The sequence below is a fragment of the Triticum dicoccoides genome, chromosome 2B, assembly GCF_002162155.2.
Source record: "Triticum dicoccoides isolate Atlit2015 ecotype Zavitan chromosome 2B, WEW_v2.0, whole genome shotgun sequence".
Classification (NCBI taxonomy): domain Eukaryota; kingdom Viridiplantae; phylum Streptophyta; class Magnoliopsida; order Poales; family Poaceae; genus Triticum; species Triticum dicoccoides.
The window spans coordinates 26,260,212-26,282,983 of NC_041383.1; the positions used below are offsets into that span (position 1 = coordinate 26,260,212).

Genomic DNA, 22,772 nt, shown 5'->3' on the forward strand with positions numbered 1-22,772 from the left:
CTTTATTTATTTTAATTTGTTTGTACTTACAACAAAATACTTATTGTTGCTATTTTTAATTGTTTTTTTGTTTTGTTTTCTGCATTATTTATTTTCTTTTGTTTTTTGCTTTATTTTTAAATTCTTTTTGCTTTTAGTTTTAGAAAAATTATAAACTTTCTGTTAGTGCCATTAGTTTTCAAATTTGAAAACACTTTTTTTGTTTTTTTTCCTTTCTTGCTTTATTTATTTTATTTTGTTTCTACTTACAACAAAATACTTATTGTAGCTATTTTTAATTATTACGAGGGCCGGACCATAAGACATTAAAGCATTTCAAATGAACTATGAAAAAGTTGAAAGTTGGCATGGTATCATAAATTCACCCACATAGCATGTGCATGTACAAAACGGACAATAGTATCATACTCGTGTGTTACAAAGTTGGCATGGTATCATCATAATAGTTGCGGGAGAAAGTCTTTACTTTTTCTTTGCTTGTGTCATTTGCTTATTGCGCCGTAACCATGGATAATCTTCATCGCTTATCAGGATGCTGGGGTCAACCTTGACTTTGAAGGGAGGAATTTCATGAAACTTTTCATTCAGACATGTCTGTCTTGCCCTCCACTCCCACGATGTCCCTTTTTCCTGAAAGAACTATGTGGCGCTTTGGCTCATCGTATGATGTATTCGCTTCCTTATCTTTTCTTTTTCTCGGTCTGGTAGACATGTCCTTCACATAGATAACCTGTGCCACATCATTGGCTAGGACGAACGGTTCGTCAGTGTACCCAAGATTTTTCAGATCCACTGTTGTCATTCCGTACTGTGGGTCTACCTGTACCCCGCCTCCTGACAGATTGACCCATTTGCACTTAAACAAAGGGACCTTAAAACCATGTCCGTAGTCAAGTTCCCATATGTCCACTATGTAACCATAATATGTGTCCTTTCCCCTCTCGGTTGTTGCATCAAAGTGGACACCGCTGTTTCGGTTGGTGCTCTTTTGATCTTGGTCAATCGTGTAAAATGTATTCCCATTTATCTCGTATCCTTTCCAAATCGCAACAGTCGAAGATGGTCCCCTGGACAACAAGTACAACTCATCACAAACAGTGTTGTCACCTCTGAGACGTGCTTCCAACCAGCTGCTGAAAGTCCTGATGTGTTCACATGTAATCCAATCGTCGCACTGCTCCGGGTGTTTGGAGCGCAGACTGTTCTTGTGTTCATCGACATACGGGGTCACCAAGGTAGAGTTCTGTAGAACTGTGTAGCGTGCTTGAGACCAAGAATATCCGTCCCTGCATATTATTGAGTCCCTTCCAAGCGTGCCTTTTCCAGTCAGTCTTCCCTCATACCGCGATTGAGGGAGACCTATCTTCTTAAGGCCAGGAATAAAGTCAACACAAAACCCGATGACATCCTCTGTTTGATGGCCCATGGAGATGCTTCCTTCTGGCCTAGCGCGGTTACGGACATATTTCTTTAGGACTCCCATGAACCTCTCAAAGGGGTACATATTGTGTAGAAATACGGGGCCCAGAATGACAATCTCGTCAACTAGATGAACTAGGACGTGCGTCATGATATTGAAGAAGGATGGTGGGAATACCAGCTCGAAACTGACAAGACATTGCACCACATCACTCCTCAGCCTTGGTATGATTTCTGGATCGATCACCTTTTGAGAGATTGCATTGAGGAATGCACATAGCTTCACAATGGCTAATCGGATGTTTTCCGATAGAAGCCCCCTCAATGCAACCGGAAGCAGTTGCGTCATAATCACGTGGCAGTCATGAGACTTTAGGTTCTGAAACTTTTTCTCTAACATATTTATTATTCCTTTTATATTCGACGAGAAGCCAGTCGGGACCTTCATACTGAGCAGGCATTCAAAGAAGATTTCCTTCTCTTCTTTGGTAAGAGCATAGCTGGCAGGACCTTCATACTGCTTTGGAGGCATGTCGTCTTTTTTGTGCAAACATTGCAGGTCCTCCCGTGCCTCTGCTGTATCTTTTGTCTTCCCATACACGCCCAAGAAGCCTAGCAGGTTCACGCAAAGGTTCTTCGTCACATGCATCACGTCGATCGAAGAGCGGACCTCTAGGTCTTTCCAGTAGGGTAGGTCCCAAAATATAGATTTCTTCTTCCACATGGGTGCGTGTCCCCCAGCGTCACTCGGAACAGCTAGTCCGTCGGGACCCTTTCCAAAGATTACGTGTAAATCATTGACCATAGCAAGTACGTGATCACCAGTACGCATGGCGGGCTTCGTCCGGTGATCTTCCTCGCCTTTGAAATGCTTGCCTTTCTTTCGACATTGATGGTTGGTCGGAAGAAATCGACGATGGCCCAGGTACACATTCTTCCTGCAACTTCCCGGGTATGTACTATCGGTGTCAAGTAAACAGTGCGTGCATGCGTGGTATCCCTTGTTTGTCTGTCCTGAAAGGTTACTGAGAGCGGGCCAATCGTTGATGGTCACGAACAACAACGCCTTTAGGTGAAATTCCTCCTGTTTGTGCTCATCCCACGTACGTACACCATTTCCATTCCGCAGCTGTAAAAGTTCTTCAACTAATGGCCTTAGGTACACATCAATGTCGTTGCGGGGTTGCTTAGGGCCTTGGATGAGAACTGGCATCATAATGAACTTCCGCTTCATGCACATCCAAGGAGGAAGGTTATACATACATAGAGTCACGGGCCAGGTGCTGTGATTGCTGCTCTGCTCCCCGAAAGGATTAATGCCATCCGCACTTAAAGCAAACCATACGTTCCTTGGATCACTTGCAAACTCATCCCAGTACTTTCTCTCGATTTTTCTCCACTGCGACCCGTCAGCGGGTGCTCTCAACTTCCCGTCTTTCTTATGGTCCTCAATGTGCCATCGCATCAACTTGGCATGCTCTCCGTTTCTGAACATACATTTCAACTGTGGTATTATAGGAGCATACCACATCACCTTCGCAGGAACCCTCTTCCTAGGGGGCTCGCCGTCAACATCACCAGGGTCATCTCATCTGATCTTATACCGTAATGCACCGCATACCGGGCATGCGTTCAGATCCTTGTACGCACCGCGGTAGAGGATGCAGTCATTAGGGCATGCATGTATCTTCTGCACCTCCAATACTAGAGGGCATACGACCTTCTTTGCTGCGTATGTACTGTCGGGTAATTCGTTATCCTTTGGAAGCTTCTTCTTCAATATTTTCAATAGATTCTTAAATCCTTTGTCAGGCACAACATTCTCTGCCTTCCACTGCAGCAATTCCAGTACGGTACCAAGCTTTGTGTTGCCATCTTCGCAATTGGGGACAACCTTTTTTTGTGGTTCTCTAACATGCGATCGAACTTCAGCTTCTCCTTTTGACTTTCGCATTGCGTCCTTGCATCGACAATGACCTGGCGGAGATCATCATCATCGGGCACATCGTCTGGTTCCTCTTGATCTTCAGCAGCTTCGCCTGTTGCAGCATCATCATGCACATCGTCTGGTTCCTCTTGATCTTCAGTTGCATCATCGTATTCAGGGGGCTCATAGTTGTCATCGTACTTTTCTTCTTCGCCGTCTTCCATCATAACCCCTATTTCTCCGTGCCTCGTCCAAACATTATAGTGTGGCATGAAACCCTTGTAAAGCAGGTGGGTGTGAAGGATTTTCCGGTCAGAGTAAGACTTCGTATTCCCACATATAGGGCATGGACAACACATAAAACCATTCTGCTTGTTTGCCTCAGCCACTTTGAGAAATTCATGCACGCCCTTAATGTACTCGGAGGTGTGTCTTGAACCGTACATCCATTGTCGGTTCATCTGCGTGCATTATATATAATTAAGTGTGTCAAAAATCATTACAGAACATCATGAATAGATAATTAAGTGACCAAATTAATAGAAGTTCATCATCACATTAAAACCAAAGTACATACATAGTTCTCATCTAACAACATAAAGCTCTCCAGAGCATCTAAATTAATTAAACCATACATTGAAACTATGTAAAACATTTCAATGCGAAAACAAATGCGATCATAATCGCAACCAATGTAACAACTGATCCAACGACATAATGATACCAAGCCTCGGTATGAATGGCATATTCTTAATCTTTCTAATTTTCAAGCGCATTGCATCCATCTTGATCTTGTGATCATCCACGACATCCGCAACATGCAACTCCAATATCATCTTCTCCTCCTCAATTTTTCTAATTTTTTCCTTCAAGAAATTGTTTTCTTCTTCAACTAAATTTAACCTCTAAACAATAGGGTCAGTTGGAATTTCCGGTTCAACAACCTCCTAGATAAATAAAATCAATGTCACGTTGGTCGGCATAATTGTCATAAACAATAGCTGAACCAATAGTTATGAAAAGATAATATATACCACATCCGAATCATAGACAGGACGAGGGCCGACGGGGGCGGATACCAAAACCATCGCACTATATAAGATGCAATAATAAAAGTAAGAAAATTATACAAGTATCTATATAAACATACAAGTAAGAATATTTTTTTTCCTTTCAGAAAGAAGATAAGAACAAGAGGCTCACCACGGTGGTGCCGGCGACGAGATCGGCGCGGGCGATCGACGACGGTGAAGACGGGGACGGGACGTGACGGACCGCTAAACCTAGACAAATATTGAGGAAAATGGAGGTTGGAGGTCGAGCTTGGAGAGGAGAAAGCTTAAGTAGTGTGGCTCGGGTATTCCATCGAACACCTCGTGTGCATAGGAGGTGAGCTAGAGCACCACAAAGCTCTCTCCTCGTCGGCCACGAAAAACAGAGCAGTGAGAGTGCTCTGCTCACGGGCGAGGGGTATATATAGGCAATTAGTTGGTCCCGGTTCGTGGCTTGAACCGGGACTAAAGGGAAGCCTTTGGTCCCGGTTCAGGCCACCAACCGGGACCAATGGTGGTGGGCCAGGACCAAGGCACATTGGTCCCGGTTCGTCCCACCAACCGGGACCAAAAGGACCAGACGAACCGGGACCAATGGCCCACGTGACCCGGCTGGCCCCCGGGGCTCACAAACGGGTCCAATGCCCCCATTGGTGCCGGTTCTGGATTGAACCGGGACTAATGGACTGACCCGGCCTGGACCATTGCCCCCTTTTCTACTAGTGAATGCCTGGTATCGGGAAACAATTGATGTTGTTATCCATCTCTATATATGTGCTTCTTTCTTTCTAGTTGCCACTCTAGTCCTTCTGTTTTCAGAATTAAAACAAGGAGAAAAGATATGCTTTCTAGTAGCACACACTTGCTGGTTCTTCTTGATCTTGTACTGTCCACTTGACCATCTATTGTTCCTTTGGTCGTTTTATTGATTCTCATCAATGTGGATCTACTGTTCCGTTGGTCCTTTATTGATTTGCTTCCGAGTATTTCATCAAACATTTGGTAAACATGATGGATCTTGATCTTATGCATTGAAATGTTCACTGGAGGCATTTTTACATAGTTGTCACCTGCTATTACCACCACCGCTGCCTATATTCGGTAGAAGGCTGTGTTGATATGAAGATCTTATTATCACTACTTTTTTCTTAGCTTGTGACTTTCTTCCTTCACGCATAGTTTTATTAGCTCTGTTGTTATATGTTGGCATGATCTCGGAAGCATAGGCCATACACACAGTTTGCAACTCTGTAGTTGATCTGCCAAAGCTTATAACAACAGAGCTAATAAGGTCGGCATTCTCCGTGGAGATGTGAAGGAGATTTTCCTTGATCACTTGGCATTGAGACTCGTGAGATGACCCCTACCTCCTGGGAATAGTGTGGTCCAAGAGGTATGCACGGAGACGAATTTTGCTTCCTGTTATTGATAGTTTTTGTAGGTTGTCTGGTCTGTATTGTAGCTTGATATTCTTGTGCTTGGCTTTTCTTTGCTCAGACTCCTATCATTTGGAGCAGCTTATTATTCTACGGCTGACTTTAGCCAACAATGGACTCTTGGTCCACTGGAGCACTTTTCCTGCCATCACTAGTTTTAGTATGGGCATTGCATAACTGGCTGCCTTTCCTTGTTTTACATTGGAGACTAGTCTACTGGAAAGGATGGGATACAAAGAATGGAGGGTAGATTGTGGTGTGTAGCAATGAGATTAGATGATATGAAAAATTTCCTGTGAAGTCTGTACGGTTTCGTTAGGAAAGGGAAGGGTTTTTTATGGGAAACAGTACATCCACCAAGACCAAAGGAAGCCTGTAGGGTTTCGTTTGCATTCCACCCAATTCCTACGCCTTTTTCTGTTCCTTTGTTCAACTTTGCTCAAAGTGATTTCCTTCTGAGTATTTCATCATTTCGTAAACATGATGGATGTTGATCTTATTGGTTGAAATGTTCACTGGAGGCATTTTTACATAGTTGACCAGAGATCTTGATTTGAAGGTCTTGTTACTACTACTTTCTCTTAACTTGTGACTTTCTTCCTTCACGCAGAGATGTTTTATTAACTCTTGTTATATGTTGGCAGAGAGGTTGGTTGCAGAGAATAACGCAGTATCTCGGAAGCATAGGCCGCACACAATGTTTGCAACTGCTCCGCCAACCCAAGGGCTTCAAAATGGGTGTTGCGGCACCTGGGAAGGTCTCAGGTCGGATGCAACATGTTAGGTCGTCGCTGCCGCCACATGTTGGTCAATGCCCTCCCATGCCGCTGTTGTTGATGCATGTGCTATTTTTGCGTCGATACCTGTGTTGTGACCATTCATTCAAAGAGAAGAATGACAACACAAGGAAGGAAGGGCCAGCGGTGGGTAGTGGAAGCTTTTCTGTTTAGTTTGTGGTGGTGTTGGATTAGCTTGCTAGATGTTTGTAAATGATTTTGTAGGGGTAAGGTTCATCCACTGTACTGGGCTGACTTGGAGGGCATGAACAAATTTTGAAATGAATATGAAATCATCATTCTTATTGATTTGGATGCTTCCTCACCAACGCGTTATGCTGCCAAAATTTCTAGCCGAAATTCCACCGACTTGGATGGGAGCATCGCCGTCTCCCTCCGCTGCAGCATGGAGGGCGCCGAGTTTGTCCACGCTGTGGCGCCGGGTGTCACCGTGGCCGATATAACCAAGCCGCTTTATACTCCGGCGGTGGTCCGGTCCTTCTTCCCGCTCGACGGGCTGCATGGCCTGGACGAAGCTGTGGACTCCCACCCGCTCCTGGCCGTGCAGGTCACCGAGCTCGCTGACGGCGTCGTCGTCGGCATGTCGCTCAACCACGCTGTCTCCGACGGGACGGCCCTCTGGCACCTCTTCAACACCTGGTCAGAGATCAGCCGTCGGAGTGATGGAGCTGACATCTCCTTGCCTTGGCCCGTGCAGCGGAGGTGGTTCCTCGACGGCTGCCCTGTTCCTGTTCCTGTGCCCTTCGGCAAGCTGGAGGATATTCCCGTCAACCGGCGTACATCAGTGAAGGATGAATGCTTCCTCAATTTCTCTGCTGAGATGGTACAGAAGCTCAAAGCGAAGGCGAACGCCGAGATCTCCGGCACCAGCGGTGGGCGGTGGCAGCAGCACCATCTCCTCGTTGCAGGCCGTGCTCGCGCACCTATGGATCGCGGTGACCCGAGCCAGGAGATTGTCACCGGACCACAGCACAACGTACGTCATCCTCGTCGGATATCAGGGCCGCGTGCATGGCCTGCCAGCGGCGTACGCTGGCAACGCCGTTGCACGCGCCGAGGCGGTGTCGACCGCCGGCGAGATCCTAGAAAGGGGGCTGGGTTCGGCCGCGTCGCTGCTGAACAGAGCGGTGGGTTCCTTCGACGTGGCAACTCAGAGAGACAGACATGCATCCTGGCCGCAAGAGCATTACTTCTTGCGTGCGCGCCCAACGGCCACGGCAAAGATGGTGACGGGGAGCTCGCCGCGGTTCGACGTGTACCGGAACGACTTCGGGTGGGGCCGGCCGGTGGGCGTGCGGAGTGGCCGTGCGAACAAGATGGGCGGGACGGCGACGGTGTTCGAGGGTAGAGACGGCGGAGGAAGCATGGCTCTCGGGGTGTGGCTCTCGCCGGAGGTGCTCGCGAGGCTCGTCGCCGACGAGGAGTTCATGAGCGCGGTAAGCACGGTCACGGCGTGACTGATTGTCGACGCGCATGCAAAGTAATTTTCTGGTGCCATGTTTGAAGCACAGGTGATGGCTTCAGCGGCGGACCAAGGTTGGGATTAAATTCATGGCTTGAAACGGCCTATCGTTTGGTAGTCCAAGAATCTGGGACTGAACCTGTACCCTGTGCTATCAGTTTCGTGGATTAAACCATGCTTCAAGCTGCTTACTTGCTTTCCAAAGAGAAGATGTTCCTTTTAATATCGATGCGTCGAGACTTGTCAAACTTTGGCGGGTGGCATCGGGTTGTCCAAAAATTGAAAAAGGGTTGTGGACTAGAACTCTTCATTGCTTTTTAGTCTGCACTAGTACATATGCCCGTGTGTTGCAACAGGGAAAATTTGACAAACCTGATTCGCTTGCCACTACGCTTCACTAATATTCAATTCTGACAAACCTGGAAATAAGGTTATCCTGGATGTGTTGCCACGGGTTGAATTATCCTTATTTGGATCATGAAGTCTTGATCTGAGAAGCCACCCTACCGTCCTTCATCGATGCATGCTTAAACTCTGTACTTCCATCGAATGAAAAAGTAGTGATGCATTGAGTAGTCAACATACAATTTGATTCTTACAGGTGCATGGAAATAGTCTTTTAGCGAGAGAAATATGCAATGTGATTCTTATGACATCTCCAACACCGACCTGTAAAATAGACACCGCATCCATCCGCGAACTGGGAAGACCGGACCACATATGTGGGAGGAGGTCGTCCGATGCTATCTGTATATGTCTGGTTGCATTTCGGAAGAAATCTAACGAAAGTGAACAAATTTGAGGGATATTTAGACAAACAGGACGATATTAATTCATAATTGGATAACTTTTAGATAATTCATACTTGAATAACCTTTAGATAAAACATGTTGCTTTTCATCTTGACTGGAGGAAACTAATTACATTTTGACATATTTGAACTAAACCGTACTCTAAACCTAGTCTAAATGACCGTCGACCCTTGTTCGCCCATTTTCGGCCTGCCATGAGCCCCGGGAACTGAAACTCTAACTCCACCTTGTAGCCTCCGCCTCAGCAGCCTGCAAGCGGCTAATCGGCTGATGAAAGGGCGGTGGCCTTCCTGAGACCAGAGCGTCAGCGACCCTTCATGCGCTACTCTTCCTTGCCACCGTCGGCGCCCTTGGACGTGCCGACTTAATTGTCATGCGCTGGGGCGCGTGTGTGACAGAGCTGGCGGTGTCACCCTCGTCCTTGCTCTTGCCGTAGACTTCGCCGACCACATCGTCGATCTTCTTGAAGGCGGCTTCTAGCCCTGCCTGACGTTGGTGATACCTCCAGCGGTCACGACGGATTTGGCAAGCGGTGCGATAGGAGTCGACTAGCGCCTCCTGCTCGGCTAGTCCACGCTCGTCGTGATTGTCGTGACAGCGGCGAGGTGCTCCACCATACTTCGGTGCTCATCGAGGAGGCGGGGGTTGTACTCATGGTCGGCTCCGCCTACTGGAATAAGGCCTCCTGCTCGGCCAACACCATTTCGCTGTAGTGAGCACGAGCATCATCCATGGAGATGCCTGTTGTTGTCGAAATCGCTACAGTAGCCGCTAATCTGAAGAAGTTCAGAGAGAGGCAGAAGGAAGAAGACAGTAGTTTTTGTGCCGCACCACAAGCTGCAGCGTTTTCTGTTATTCCCGTCTGCTATATCTCTTGTTATAGCAGTTGTCAACTCGCTAGCTACCTCCCAATCCGCTGGCCATGATCCGATTCTGCCGTGCCATCCCACGGCCTCGTCACACAGCTATTGCGGATCGGGAGAACAAGTAAACCGCGGGATCGTGTGCAGAGTGCAGCACGCCCGTCCTAGCTACTTGCACGCGCCACATGCGGCCATGCATTATTAACAGAAAACAAAGCTAACTATCGTGACAATAGAGATTACAGAAAGCTAACATTTCACCCCCTTAATCTCTTTGTCCATCTCCAATCTTAGCCACTCCCAGACGCTGCCGCAGCTCGATGAACTACACCCTGCCCAACGCCTTCGTCAGAAGATCAGCTAGTTGGTCCTTGGTGCCCACATGATCAATTTGCACTTTTCCGGCATCCATACAGTCACGGATATAGTGAAACTTGATGTCAATGTGCTTGCTGCGGTCATGGTGAACAGGGTTTTTGCTTAGCTCAATCGCTGATTTATTGTCCACCATCAGTTTGAAGCTCTTCGGTGTTTCTCCCTTCATGTCTGCTAGCAGACTGTTGAGCCATACACCCTGACAAGTAGCTGCACATGCTGCCACATATTCTGCTTCACAAGAGGAGAGAGCGGCAATTCTCTGTTTCTGGGAGCTCCATGTGATCAGATTCTTACCGAGGAAGAAGACCTGACCTGAAGTGCTCTTCCGATCTCCAACATCTCCCCCATGATCAGAATCACTGAACCCAAGCAAGTGTGCATCGCCATTTCCTGCTCTGTAGGTACAGCCATAGCTCATTGTGCCCTTTATGTAACGCAGAATTTGTTTGACGGCTGCCCAATGATGAGTACTTGGCTTCTCCATGAAACGGCTGACAATCCCAACTGCATGAGCTATGTCAGGACGGGTATTTACCAGGTAGCGAAGACTGCCAATAACTCTGCGATACAGTGTTGCATCTGCAGGTTTACCCCCGTCTTCCTTGATCAGCTTCAGTCTGCACTCCATGGGAGTGGTGCAGCTGTTGCAATCACTCATACCGGCCACTTCCAGGATCTTTCCGGCGTAGCTCTGCTGTTTGAGTGTGATCACCCCATCTCCTTGTTCCACTTCTATGCCCAGATAGTAACTGAGACGGCCAAGATCGCTCATCTGAAATAACTGGCACATCTGTCGCTTGAATTCCTCGATCTCTGTCAGGCTTGTCCCTGTGATGACAAGATCATCTACATAGACACCCACCAGCAAGAAGGATTGCTTGTCACCGCGGCGATACACTGCATGCTCGAGAGGGCTGCGAGTAAAACCCAATGACGCCATGGAATCATCAAACTTTGCATACCATGCTCGTGGAGCCTGTCGCAGGCCATACAGTGCCTTCCGCAACTTCAACACACTCTGCTCCTTGCCAGCGATGACGTATCCCGGTGGTTGTGCCACGTAAACCTCTTCACTGAGCTCGCCATTCAGAAATGCCGACCTTACGTCCATGTGATGAACTTCCCAACCAGAGTGCGCGGCGAGCGCGAGCAGCAGTCTGACAGTTTCCATCCGTGCCACGGGAGCGAAAACTTCCTCAAAGTCCACCCCCTGACGCTGTACATATCCCTTGGCGACAAGACGGGCTTTGTGCTTGACAATGTTGCCCGCCGGATCGCGCTTGACTCGGTACACCCACTTGAGCCCGATTGCTTTGTGTCCGGCAGGCAGCGAGACAAGCTCCCAGGTGTTGTTGTCGTTGATGGACTGCATCTCGCTGTCCATGGCGCCCTTCCATGCCTTGTCCGTGAGGGCCTCGTCCACATCCCGCGGCTCCTCGGCACTGAACAAGCAGCGCACGAGCAAGCAGCAGTCGAACTGGTCGTAGACGGCCTCCTCCTCCGTGTCTGCCATCACCTCGGACGTCCGCCGGTAGCGGCGTGGTTGCCCACTCTCCACGTCACACCCATCGTCGTGCGTGAGTGGCGTGACCCACTTTGCATCTCTAGTCGCCACGGGTGTGTTCAACTCTGGCGAATTTGGCTCCGCCGCTGGAGTGGAGGGCCCGGCGTCATGCGTGCCCGGAGTGCGCGACACCGGCGTCGCGGGCGCCGCGGTCGTCACGGAGCGCGGCGTGCAGGTGAACGTCTCTCCCGTGTCGACCTCCGTGGTGCCGTGCTCGGTGATGTACTCGACGGTGAATGTGCGCGGCGCGCTGACCACGCTCGGCGCGTTGTGAGCCTCCCAGTTCCACGGCCTGTTCTCCTCGAACAGCACATCACGCGTCACCTGCACCTTGTTAGTACTGGGATCATACACCCTGTACCCTTTTGTGCCTTCTTCATAGCCAACAAACACCATGGGCATTGAGCGATCGGAGAGCTTTGTGATGCCGGGGCCGGTTCTCTTGACATGCACCGTGCAGCCAAATGTGCGCATGTGCTGCACCGTGGGCGGTCGTCCGCGCCATGCTTCGTATGGCGTCACTCCGGTGAGGCTTCTCGTCGGCGTCCTGTTGAGGATGTACACGGCCGTCCTCACCGCCTCCGCCCAGAAGAGCGCCGGCATGGCCATGCTCTTTAGCATGCACCGTGCCATCTCGACGACGGTTTGGTTGCGGCGTTCGACAACCCCATTTTGTTGGGGCGTGTACGGGGCCGTGGTGAAGTGCTTGACGCCGTGGTTGATGCAGAACTCCGCAAACTCGTCGGAGTTGAACTCGCCGCCCCGGTCCGACCGGAACGCGCGTAGTTTGCATTGCCCCTCCGCCTCGGCTATGGCCTTGATCCGTTTGAAACGGTCGAACGCTTCATCCTTCGACTTCAGAAGCTCCACCCACATATAGCGGCTGTGATCGTCAACGATGAGGATAAAATACTTGTTACCTCTCGGTGTCGCCGGCGATATCGGACCGCACAAGTCGGTGTGGACGAGCTCCAGGCCCTTTTCTGCTCGGTACTCCGTGGCCCGCGGGAACGACGATCTGTGCTGCTTCCCGAGCACGCAACCATCGCAGTACTCCGCCACGCGGTCGATCTCCGGCATGCCCTTGACCATGCCCTTGGTGGACATGGCACGCAGCGCCCGGAAGTGAAGATGACCCAGGCGTGCATGCCACCGCCAGGTCACGTCGTTGCTCTTCGAGAGCAAACAGGTGGGCGTGTCGATCGTGAGTACGCCGGTGTACAGGCGCGTCGCCGTGCGCTTGACGCGGGCTAGGACGCGCCGCACTGAATCCTGGATCGTCATGATGCCGTCCTTGATGTCGACCGTGCACCCGCCCTCATCGAGCTGACCCACGGAGAGTATGTTACTCCGCAGGCTCGGGATGTAGAACACCCCAGTGAGTGCCCGCTGGTCACCACTCTGGCCGCGGAACACGACGGAGCCACGTCCGCGTATCGCCACGGTCGATCCGTCCCCGAACTTGACAGTGCCATGCACGGTCTCGTCCAGCGTCGCGAACACGTGCCGCTCGCCAGTCATGTGGTTGCTCGCCCCTGTGTCGAAGTACCACACGCCCTCCGGCAATGGCACGGGGACGAGCTTCTCCTCGTTGAGGTAGACGGCCTGCGGCGCGACGACGTGGGTGGTGCTGATGCCGGTGACCATGGCCATGAACAAGCCCTGGTCGTGTTCGTCGCCGACGCGCACTAAGTTGGCCTGTTCTCGCTTGCCCGCTTGTTCCTGCTCCCGCAGCCAGGTCCTGCACTCCTTCTTCCAGTGCCCTGGGATGCCACAATGGTGGCACTTTCCTTTCTTTTTCTTCCCGCCGGATCCGCCAGAGCCGCCTGACCCGGCGTTGCCCGGTATGCTCTTGCCAGCGCCCTGGGCCTTGGCCTTGCCGATCGCCTTGCTCTTGCTGGTGTCGCCGCCGCCACCGCTTGACGACGAGCCTCCGCCACCGCCCGCCTTCTCACGGGCCAGCCACTCCTCATGAGTGAGCAAGAGACGCCCGGCGTTCTGCGCTCCATCGTCGAGGTCGTAGTGGTCCTCGCAGGCGGAGAGGCGGCCGACGAGCTCCTCGATGGTCATGGTTTTCAGATCGATCAGGGACTCGATCGCCATGGCCATCGGGCGGTACCTCCGCGGCACCACGCGAAGAAATTTCTGCACCGCCTTGTGTTCGGAGACCGTGTCGCCGTACAGCTCCAAATCGGCGACAAGGGCCGAAAGCCGCAGCCCGAAGTCCTCGACGGACTCGCCGTCCTTGAACCTGAGATCTTCGAACTCCCGCCGGCGCACCTGCGCCTTGGCCTCGCGGGCGCGCTCGCTGCCCATGCGCATGGTCTTGATTGTCTCCCATGCCTTCTTCGCTGTGTCCTTGGCGGCCAGCACGCGCAGCATCTCCGGCGGGACGCCGGTAAGAAGGATCTGCAGCGCGCGCCGGTCATCATTCTCGTCGGCGGCATCGCCGGTCACCGCAGGCCAGACGCGGGCGACCTGCAGCTTTACCTGCATCACCAGCGCCCACTCCTGGTAGTTGGTGCGCGTCAGCATCATCGACGTCCCCGTCTCCTCGCGCACGACGCGCTCCACCACGCGGACCTCACCGCTGCCGCTGCCGGTGAGGCGCGCGAGCGGCGCCTTGGACGACGGTGACTTGCTCTTCTTCTCCTCCGTTTCCGAGTCCGACATGACCGCAGTGGATCAAACACCACTCGATCAACCAGGCGCAAGATCAAACACCTGCTGCTCTGATGCCAACTGTTGTTGTCGAAATCGCTACAGTAGCCGCTAATCTGAAGAAGTTCAGAGAGAGGCAGAAGGAAGAAGACAATAGTTTTTGTGCCGCACCACAAGCTGCAGCGTTTTCTGTTATTCCCGTCTGCTATATCTCTTGTTACAGCAGTTGTCAACTCGCTAGCTACCTCCCGATCTGCTGGCCATGATCTGATTCTGCCGTGCCATCCCACGGCCTCGTCACACAGCTATTGCGGATCGGGAGAACAGGTAAACCGCGGGATCGTGTGCAGAGTGCAGCACGCCCGTCCTAGCTACTTGCACGCGCCACATGCGGCCATGCATTATTAACAGAAAACAAAGCTAACTATCGTGACAATAGAGATTACAGAAAGCTAACAATGCCGACATGGACCGGCGAGGGGGTGACGCTAGCTCATTGTCGGTCGCGTCCTCCATTGGGACGTCCGCAACGCCGGCCTTCGTCTGCCCCGCTAGCCTGCCAGCCGGCAGCAATGGCGGTGATCTCCGTCTTCTACTCGGACGAGAGACTGTCCCAATTGGCTTTGGAGCTCGAGGAGGCCATGACAGGCGTCGTGCGGAGAGGAGAAAGGGAGCGAAGGAGGATGGGTGAGGCTGGACTTCAATTAGGTAGCGGTGGACAAGGCAAGCGGCAGGGTGGTTAATGGTGGGCGGCATGAATGCGCACCGGTGGTGCTGTGTAGCGGCGCTGGCCACTTCAGTCGAGAAGGGACATGGGGAGGGAAGGGTTTTTGGGTGGGCTAGGGCAGTCAGAATTGAGCATGGTAGCGGTCCGGACGCCAACAAAGTCACCGTTTGTTTCCGGTTTACGAAAAAAAAAGTATATCCGAATGTTCCGGACAGTTGCGGGCATTTTGAGGGTTGACGTTGAAGATGCCCTTATATACTCTTTGAGAGTTTAATAATTCATCTATAGTATTTTATAACATTATCAAAATATCCGAATTTTAATGATTTTTGATCATGTAGTTTTTTTTATCGAAGGTTTTTTTATTTCAAATTCATTCCGATGATTTTTCTTTTGCACTAAAAGGGCAAACGCCCAACTCCCGTGTCCAGCCAGCTGATAAAAATGTGGTCGAGCAGCTGGCACGTAGACAACCCATCAGGCGATACGTGTACCCTCCACCGCTTTTAGCCATTTGGGTCCAGCGAGATGCATCTAATGTCCTCCCATCCCGTTCTTTCGCTCCATCTCTCTCTCATCCCCATCCATATCTTCTGCTTCCACTAATATGCGCATCCGTTCCTTCAACTCTTGCAGAGCCAGCGGAATTTGCCGCGCTGGGAGCCGGCTGTCCGGTGAGCGTCGTTCCCAGGCGTGTGTCAATCTTGGGAGTCTCCACAGCGTCTCTTTCCACTGGAGCGCTGCAGCCGGATCCCCGTCCGCTCCCCTCCCCCCGGTCTCTCTCTCTCTCTCTCTCTCTCTCTCTCTCTCTCTCTCTCATATTTCTTCGTCTCGCGATCTAATTCTGTTAAGTGTATTTGCAGGCCGATGTGAAGCTAGTCAAGTCGCCCTCGGCCCCCGTTCCAGACCACCTACATCTAGAGCGCCGCGGACGGATCCCGTCGTCCCCGTCATGCCCGTGTCAAGGACCTCCAGTGTCCGCGTCGCCGGTGGGATTAATTCTTTTTCGCCTATTTTCCTGATTCTCATGGTCAGGATTTTTTTTGTTGCCTCACCCAAGGTTCCTTCGTTCCTTTCTCTCCCATGTATTGGCTGTCAGTTTGTTGGTTTTAAGGAGGCCGGTTGATATGAAGGATAACATGTAAATGTGTATAAATTCATGAGAATCGTTTTAAGGGAGCGACGTGGGATAAAAAACGAACGGAATCAACGCATGACACGAACGAAGTCAACGAACGCACGACCAAACAGAGTTTGCTCGCGTGCGTGACGGTTGGAAGCACGAGCAGAAACTCTGTTATTTCTCACGTTGGACGTGACCACAGGTTGAATACTAAAACCGCAGGGTGCTTTTTTAAGAACGAAACGTTTTCTCCGACTGCCACTAAAACAGGGACTGCTATGACGGGCGACCAGAAATCCAATTTTCTTTATTATTATATATAGGTAAAGATATAAAATTTGTCTGAAGTCATACTTTGTAAAGTAAAGTTTAACCAATTTTATAGGAAAAAATTTCAACATTCAGAAATATAAAATTAAAAAAATAATTTTCATACTATATAACTTTAGTATTGTAGATCTCAATATATTTTTAATATAAATTTGATCAAATTTTGCGTAGTTTGACTTCAAACAAGTCTTTTGTGTGATTTGCGATATTCACTCCGCAAGAAATGAGAGAAGCAAGTTGAAAATATTACGAAATTGACCTGGATTGTTTAGAACTATTTCCCTTGAGATTGTTTTAAGAATGTCTTAGAACTTTTTATTTTTAGAAATATCTTAGAACAATTTGGTCTAAGTTTATTCTGTAGTCCCGAGAGAAGCCCATCGGTTATTGGGCTTCACTATCTCGGCCTCATATCCGCGAGCAGAAAAATAGTTTAAATCTTCCGTTATCTCGCTTTACTATCTCCATCCTGAGAAGTCCCACGACATTTTTTTTATTTAACCAAGAAGCCCCTGTTTCTAATAGTTCCTAGGTGACGCTCACTGCGGTACTTTGGTCATTTGGTGTCGTTTCACACAGACAAGCCATCGACTGGGCTGGTCCATTGCAGCGGTCTGGTTGGTGCAGCAACCTGGATCAATATAGTTGTTTGGTTAATGTACCGACCTGGTTCACCGTAATGAACTGTTTTTTTCTGTTTTTTATTTTGACCATTTTTTTGAAATTTCTACACATATTTCAAAAAAATGCAACTATTTTATCAATGCCATATACGGAGGGAGGAGGGATCGCAATGGTAGAGGAGCAACCCGGTTCACCGCGGCGGTCTGGTTGTTGTAGCGACCCGTTCACTGTACCGAACCGGACACAATTGTGAGTGAGTTTTTTCTATTTTGATAATTTTCCCAAAAAAACGCGCACATTTTTTAGATTTTCCAAAAACCTAAATAATTTCTGAATTTGTGAACATCTTTTTGAAATTTAGAAAAAAAAATTAAAACAATGATTTAACTACTTGAACAGATGGGTTTAGTCCTTTCCTTCGGGTAACATTTTCTCCGGGTACCACCGGTCCCCAAATATGTTTTGATTTTATGAACAAAATGTGGAAACGGCGAATTTTTAAAAAACACAAACACTTTTTAAATTTTGCAAAGAAAATTTAATAACAGGAACATTTTCTGAAATTCAGAACATTTTTTGCAAAACATGAACATTCATTGAAATTTCCGAACATTATTGAAAGACAAAATTGAACTTGGAAAAGAAAAGGTATTAAGGAACGAGTAGAAGCCATTGGATGATGTGTACAACTGTAGACATCACTTTGGCGTCCAAGTGAAGCAGGGAGGCGGCCAGTTGAGTCCGATCGAGAGAACAGCAGCCTCTACATACCAGCCGGCGCCAGGATTACAAATTCATAATCCTACGTTAAGCGCTGGCATCGTGATCTCGTGTGTCCAAAGCAGTGCACGCCACTTGATGCATGGATGGATCCCTATCTAGAACAAATTATATAGGAAATTCCGTATGAATCCATAATGGCATGCAACTGGGTACGTAGGTACGCCATGATAAGGCATTGACATTTTGTTCTTTTCTTTTTTGCGGGGGTGTGATAAAGGCATTGACTTGACTAGCACACCCTTGTGGATTGTGTCTATAAATATAGTCCCCATGTTTGTTCTTGGAGGAGAAAAACAGACAAGCAGCCATAGCCTTCCCTGCAAAGGTCTACCACACAAACATACTCCCAACTAGCTACGTACCCATCTCTCCCAAAACAAGATGTCGACGGTGAAGGTTGGCATGTTTGGCGGGTCAAAAGGTGATGTCCACGACATCACCGGATTGTCAAGTTTCGCGCCGTCAAGCCTGAGGAGCATGGAGATCTGGAGCACACCGGGTCACGAAGGGGTCATCAACGCCATACGCTTCACCTTCGTCGATAGCAAAAACAATGTGATCCCGGTTGGTCCATGGGGCACCCCGCTCCGTGGTCAGAAAAGCCAGGTACTCCGTCCATGTCAAAATACACTTCTCCATCGTAACTATGCTTCATGAATGTACATCCCGGGGTTAATATCTCCATTCATGCATGAATTATGTCTTGTGATCATGTGTGCAGACTATTCACTTGACAAATGTGCAGTGTCGTCGAGCTCTCTGGCTACACCAATGGCCAATACATCACCTCACTCTCCTTCCGCACCACCGACGCCCCAAGGCATCATGGACCATTCGGAAAAGTGAGACCAACAACTGGATCCGACACTTATTTCCGCGTCCCTCTCATGCATGGCTCTATCGTGGCCTTCTGCGCCCAAGCCGATGACTACCTCAGCGCCATTGGTGCCTATATCAAGAACTGAGCCCTCATATGCGTATATACCCAGCCTGGCTGGTCACTCTATATATGTGTGTGTGTGTACATGTGTGTCGTTGTTCGATAACACGGTGGCCACGTCGGTCAAAACGTCCCTCATATGTTTATATACCCAGCCTAGCTGGTTACTCTATATGTGTGTGTACATGTTTGTTGTTGTTCAATAACACGGTGACCCCGTCGGTCTACGTGCAAGCTACACAGCCTAGCTGGTAACTATAGGTGTGTGTGCATCTGCTTGGTCGTGTGATATTTAAATGATGTGTGTGCTGTTTGATGTATTGGTTAAGCTTGTAATAAAAAGTTTCGGAAAGTAAGTAACTTCCGGACAACAAGCAATCCGGCTAGCATTCCATATACTCCCTCCGTTTTTATTTACTCTGCATATTAGGTTTGACTGAAGTCAAACTTGGTAAACTTTGGCCAACTTTAAAAGTGTGAACATTTACAATAGTAAAGCTATACGATGTGAAAGTGTATTCAACAATGAATCTAATGTGATTGATTTGTTATTGTACATGTGTTAATATTTTTGTCTAAATTTTTTGTCAAAGTTTATAAAGTTTGACTTTGACCAAAGCTAATATGCGGAGTAAATAAAAACAGAGGAAGTACTACTTAATTTTCTTAGAACCTAGAATTGCACCCGTCTAGTGTCAATGGAGATCCGACCACACTCTGAAAAGTTGGACCGCCTATGTATATATTTATCTTCTCGGAGACTTCGTAGGCTGACATTGACACAAGTGATGTGGGCCTCGTTGGACAGCTAGATTCCCTTTGGCACACCTGTGCCATCAAGCATGTGTGACACCGTGTAGCGTGACATTTGCATGCTATAGCTAGGGAAATCCTATTTCATGCTCATAAAGGCAAATAAGAGCATCTACACTGATTGATAAGACTGTCTTTTCTTATGTATTTCTACATCATCTAGAAAAGTCAGCAAGACATATTATAGAATGGATAACATCTAAATGATATCTATACCATTAGTGTTACGACATCCTAAAATTATGTGTCGATAAAATTATAACAAGAAAATGTGTGAATTAGAAATGACATATGGTACAAAATGAAGAATTATCCTAACCTTATTTCTAGGAGATTATCTCTTAGCTAAGGGAATACAGTGCTTTTTCTTCAAGATGAACATATTTACTTCGAACATATAAATAATTATATTTAAGTTTTTGAAGTTTATCATTTCTGCTCTATGTTAATTTTGCCAATTGTTAAACTGATTTGTAAATAGAAAATTAAATTTACTATTTTTTTCGATAAGGGGCATTTCATTGAATTAAATTATCGAGTTGATACAATCGCATCAAAAGAAGGCCCGACATCTGCATAGCTAGATGCACACATCCAACAAGTCCAAAGGTCTGAAAACTAAAAATCAAATTACAGCAAAGTTTAGAGTAGCCTATGTTGTGGCAGGCTCTATCAGGAGATCACACCACCATCCATGGGGGTAGAAAACCTCCCGGACCATACGCTCCAGCTGTGTAGACACCATCATAAAAAGGTCCATGTCCTCCGGCCTCTGCAGGATAGACCAAGTACGAAGCCATCACGTAGATATATGAATAACCTGCGTAGGAGATGAAACACATTTATTATTAAAAACCACATCATTCCTGGTAAGCCACAATGCCCAGCATAAGGTAGCCACCCCCACAAGAATGTGCGCAGAAAATTGTTTACCTATCCCCCGCAACCAGTTGCCGAACATGTTGCGTGCACTACGCGCGCGTGCGCGGGGGTGGGGGTGGGGGGGTATAAGTTTGAATCTACTTGAACTATGGCCTAGACCATCCAAGCAAACTTATATCAAAGAGTAAGTGTTTAATGGACTCGTTATGTTGGCAGAAGGCACATTGCTTGCTACCTTACCAGTTGCGTCGTGCCAAATTATCTCTAGTTAAGATGACCCCTCTATTTAGAAACCAGAGGAATTTCACCCTTAAAGGAATCTTGAGCTTCCACAGTTTCCTGTTATCAACTGGAACCTCACTATGGACCATTGCATCATACATGGACTTGACTGTAAACTTGCCCTTCTGATGCAACTTCCATCGAAAGATATCCGGTTCACCTGACAGCTGAATAGCCACCAGACGCATGAGTAATTCATTCCATGCTGCTAGACGAGGTCCTAAAAGGTCCCTACCAAAATAAATATTAGGGTTTTCTTGTCTCAAAACTTGTTTGATTGTGACAAATTTATGTCTTACGATCCTGTACAAGCTAGGGAATTGCACCATGAGAGGGGTGGTCCCTAGCCAGGTGTCTTCCCACAATCAAACCTGAGAACCGTCCCTAACCGAGAATGTTCCAAATTGGAAAAGGAATTCCTTGGCCTTCATTACCCCACTCCAGAAATGTGAATCACCAGGTTTCTAATAGACCTGAGAAATAGCTTTGGATCCCACGTACTTTTTACGAATGATTTCCTGCCATACTTCATTCTCAGTGAGTAGTTTGTACAGTCGTTTGCGGAGAAGAGCAATGTTTTTAATCTCAAGGTCTTGAATTCCCAGTCCCCCTTGACTTTGAGGTCGACATAATACAATGGACCTAGCTAGTCGATATTGCTTGGATTCGTTATCACACTGCCAAAAAAATTTAGATCTAAAGTAATCGAGACGTTGAAGAACCCCTTTTAGGAGGTGAAAGAATGACAACATGTATAAAACCATGTTGTTGAGGACAGAGTTAATCAAGATTAATCCCCCCCCCTCATAAGACAAGAGCTTCGCCTTCTAGCAGGATAATCATTTCTGAAGTCTCTCTTCCACATGCTTTCACTGAGCGATAGTTAAACGTTGATAGTGTATGGGGATCCCCAGGTACCGAATCGGGAATTGGCCAAGCTGGCGGCCAAAAATCTCAGCATACTTGGGTGCCGATTCTGTGGCATCACAAAAGCAAAACAGTTCACTCCTATGAAAATTAATTTTGAGGCCAGAAAGTTCCTGAAAATCACATAAAAGCAACTCGAGATTTCTTTTGTTCTTTGGATCATGATCCAAAAATGAAATAGTGTCATCCGCGTATTGTAGAATAGACAGACCGTCTTCTACCAAATGAGGAATGAAGACCCACAAGTATAGGGGATCTATCGTAGTCCTTTTTATAAGTAAGAGTGTCGAACCCAACGAGGAGCAGAAGGAAATGACAAGCGGTTTTCAATAAGGTATTCTCTGCAAGCACTGAAATTATCAGTAACAGATAATTTTGTGATAAGGTAATTCGTAACGGGTAACAAGTAACAAAAGTAAACAAGGTGCAGCAAGGTGGCCCAATCCTTTTTGTAGCAAAGGACAAGCCTGGACAAACTCTTATATAAAGCAAGGTGCTCCCGACGACACATGGGAATTTCTGTCAAGCTAGTTTTCATCACGCTCATATGATTCACATTTGTTACTTTGATAATTTGATATGTGGGTGGACCGGTGCTTGGGTGTTGTCCTTACTTGGACAAGCCTCCCACTTATGATTAACCCCTCTCGCAAGCATCCGCAACTATGAAAGAAGAATTAAGGTAAACCTAACCGTAGCATGAAACATATGGATCCAAATTAGGCCCTTATGAAGCAATACATGAAATAGGGTTTAAGCTTCTGTCACTCTAGCAACCCATCATCTACTTATTACTTTCCAATGCCTTCCCTAGGCCCAAACAATGATCAAGTGTCATGTAGTCGACGTTCACATAACATCACTAGAGGATAGACAACATACATCTCATCAAAATATCGAAAGAATACCAAATTCACATGATTACTTATAACAAGACTTCTCCCATGTTCTCAGCAGGGCCGGCCCTGAC

At 48.0% G+C, this 22,772-nt stretch overlaps 1 protein-coding gene, 1 long non-coding RNA gene and 1 pseudogene across 4 annotated transcripts in view; all 3 read left to right on the top strand.

Moving 5' to 3' along the window:
* The window catches only part of LOC119360303, a 38,104-nt pseudogene extending 30,016 nt beyond the window's left edge, over positions 1-8,088 (top strand).
* A 7,548-nt stretch (positions 8,089-15,636) lies between these two features.
* Positions 15,637-16,230, top strand: LOC119366912. The gene is made up of 2 exons (XR_005176137.1): positions 15,637-15,873; positions 15,962-16,230. It is a non-coding gene; the product is annotated as an uncharacterized LOC119366912 (long non-coding RNA).
* Positions 16,231-18,263: 2,033 nt separating this feature from the next.
* Positions 18,264-22,772, top strand: part of LOC119366913 — a 53,686-nt gene continuing 49,177 nt past the window's right edge. The window contains exons 1-2 of one of the 3 annotated variants that reach the window (XR_005176138.1): positions 18,264-18,564; positions 18,680-19,323. Coding sequence is in view for 1 of the 3 variants with exons in the window: in XM_037632593.1 (XP_037488490.1) it covers positions 18,340-18,564 (225 nt within the window). In the remaining 2 variants the exon portion in view is untranslated. Of the gene's footprint in view, positions 18,565-18,679; positions 19,324-22,772 lie in introns of those variants that run through there. The other 2 variants (XR_005176139.1, XM_037632593.1) reach the window with 2 other exon arrangements.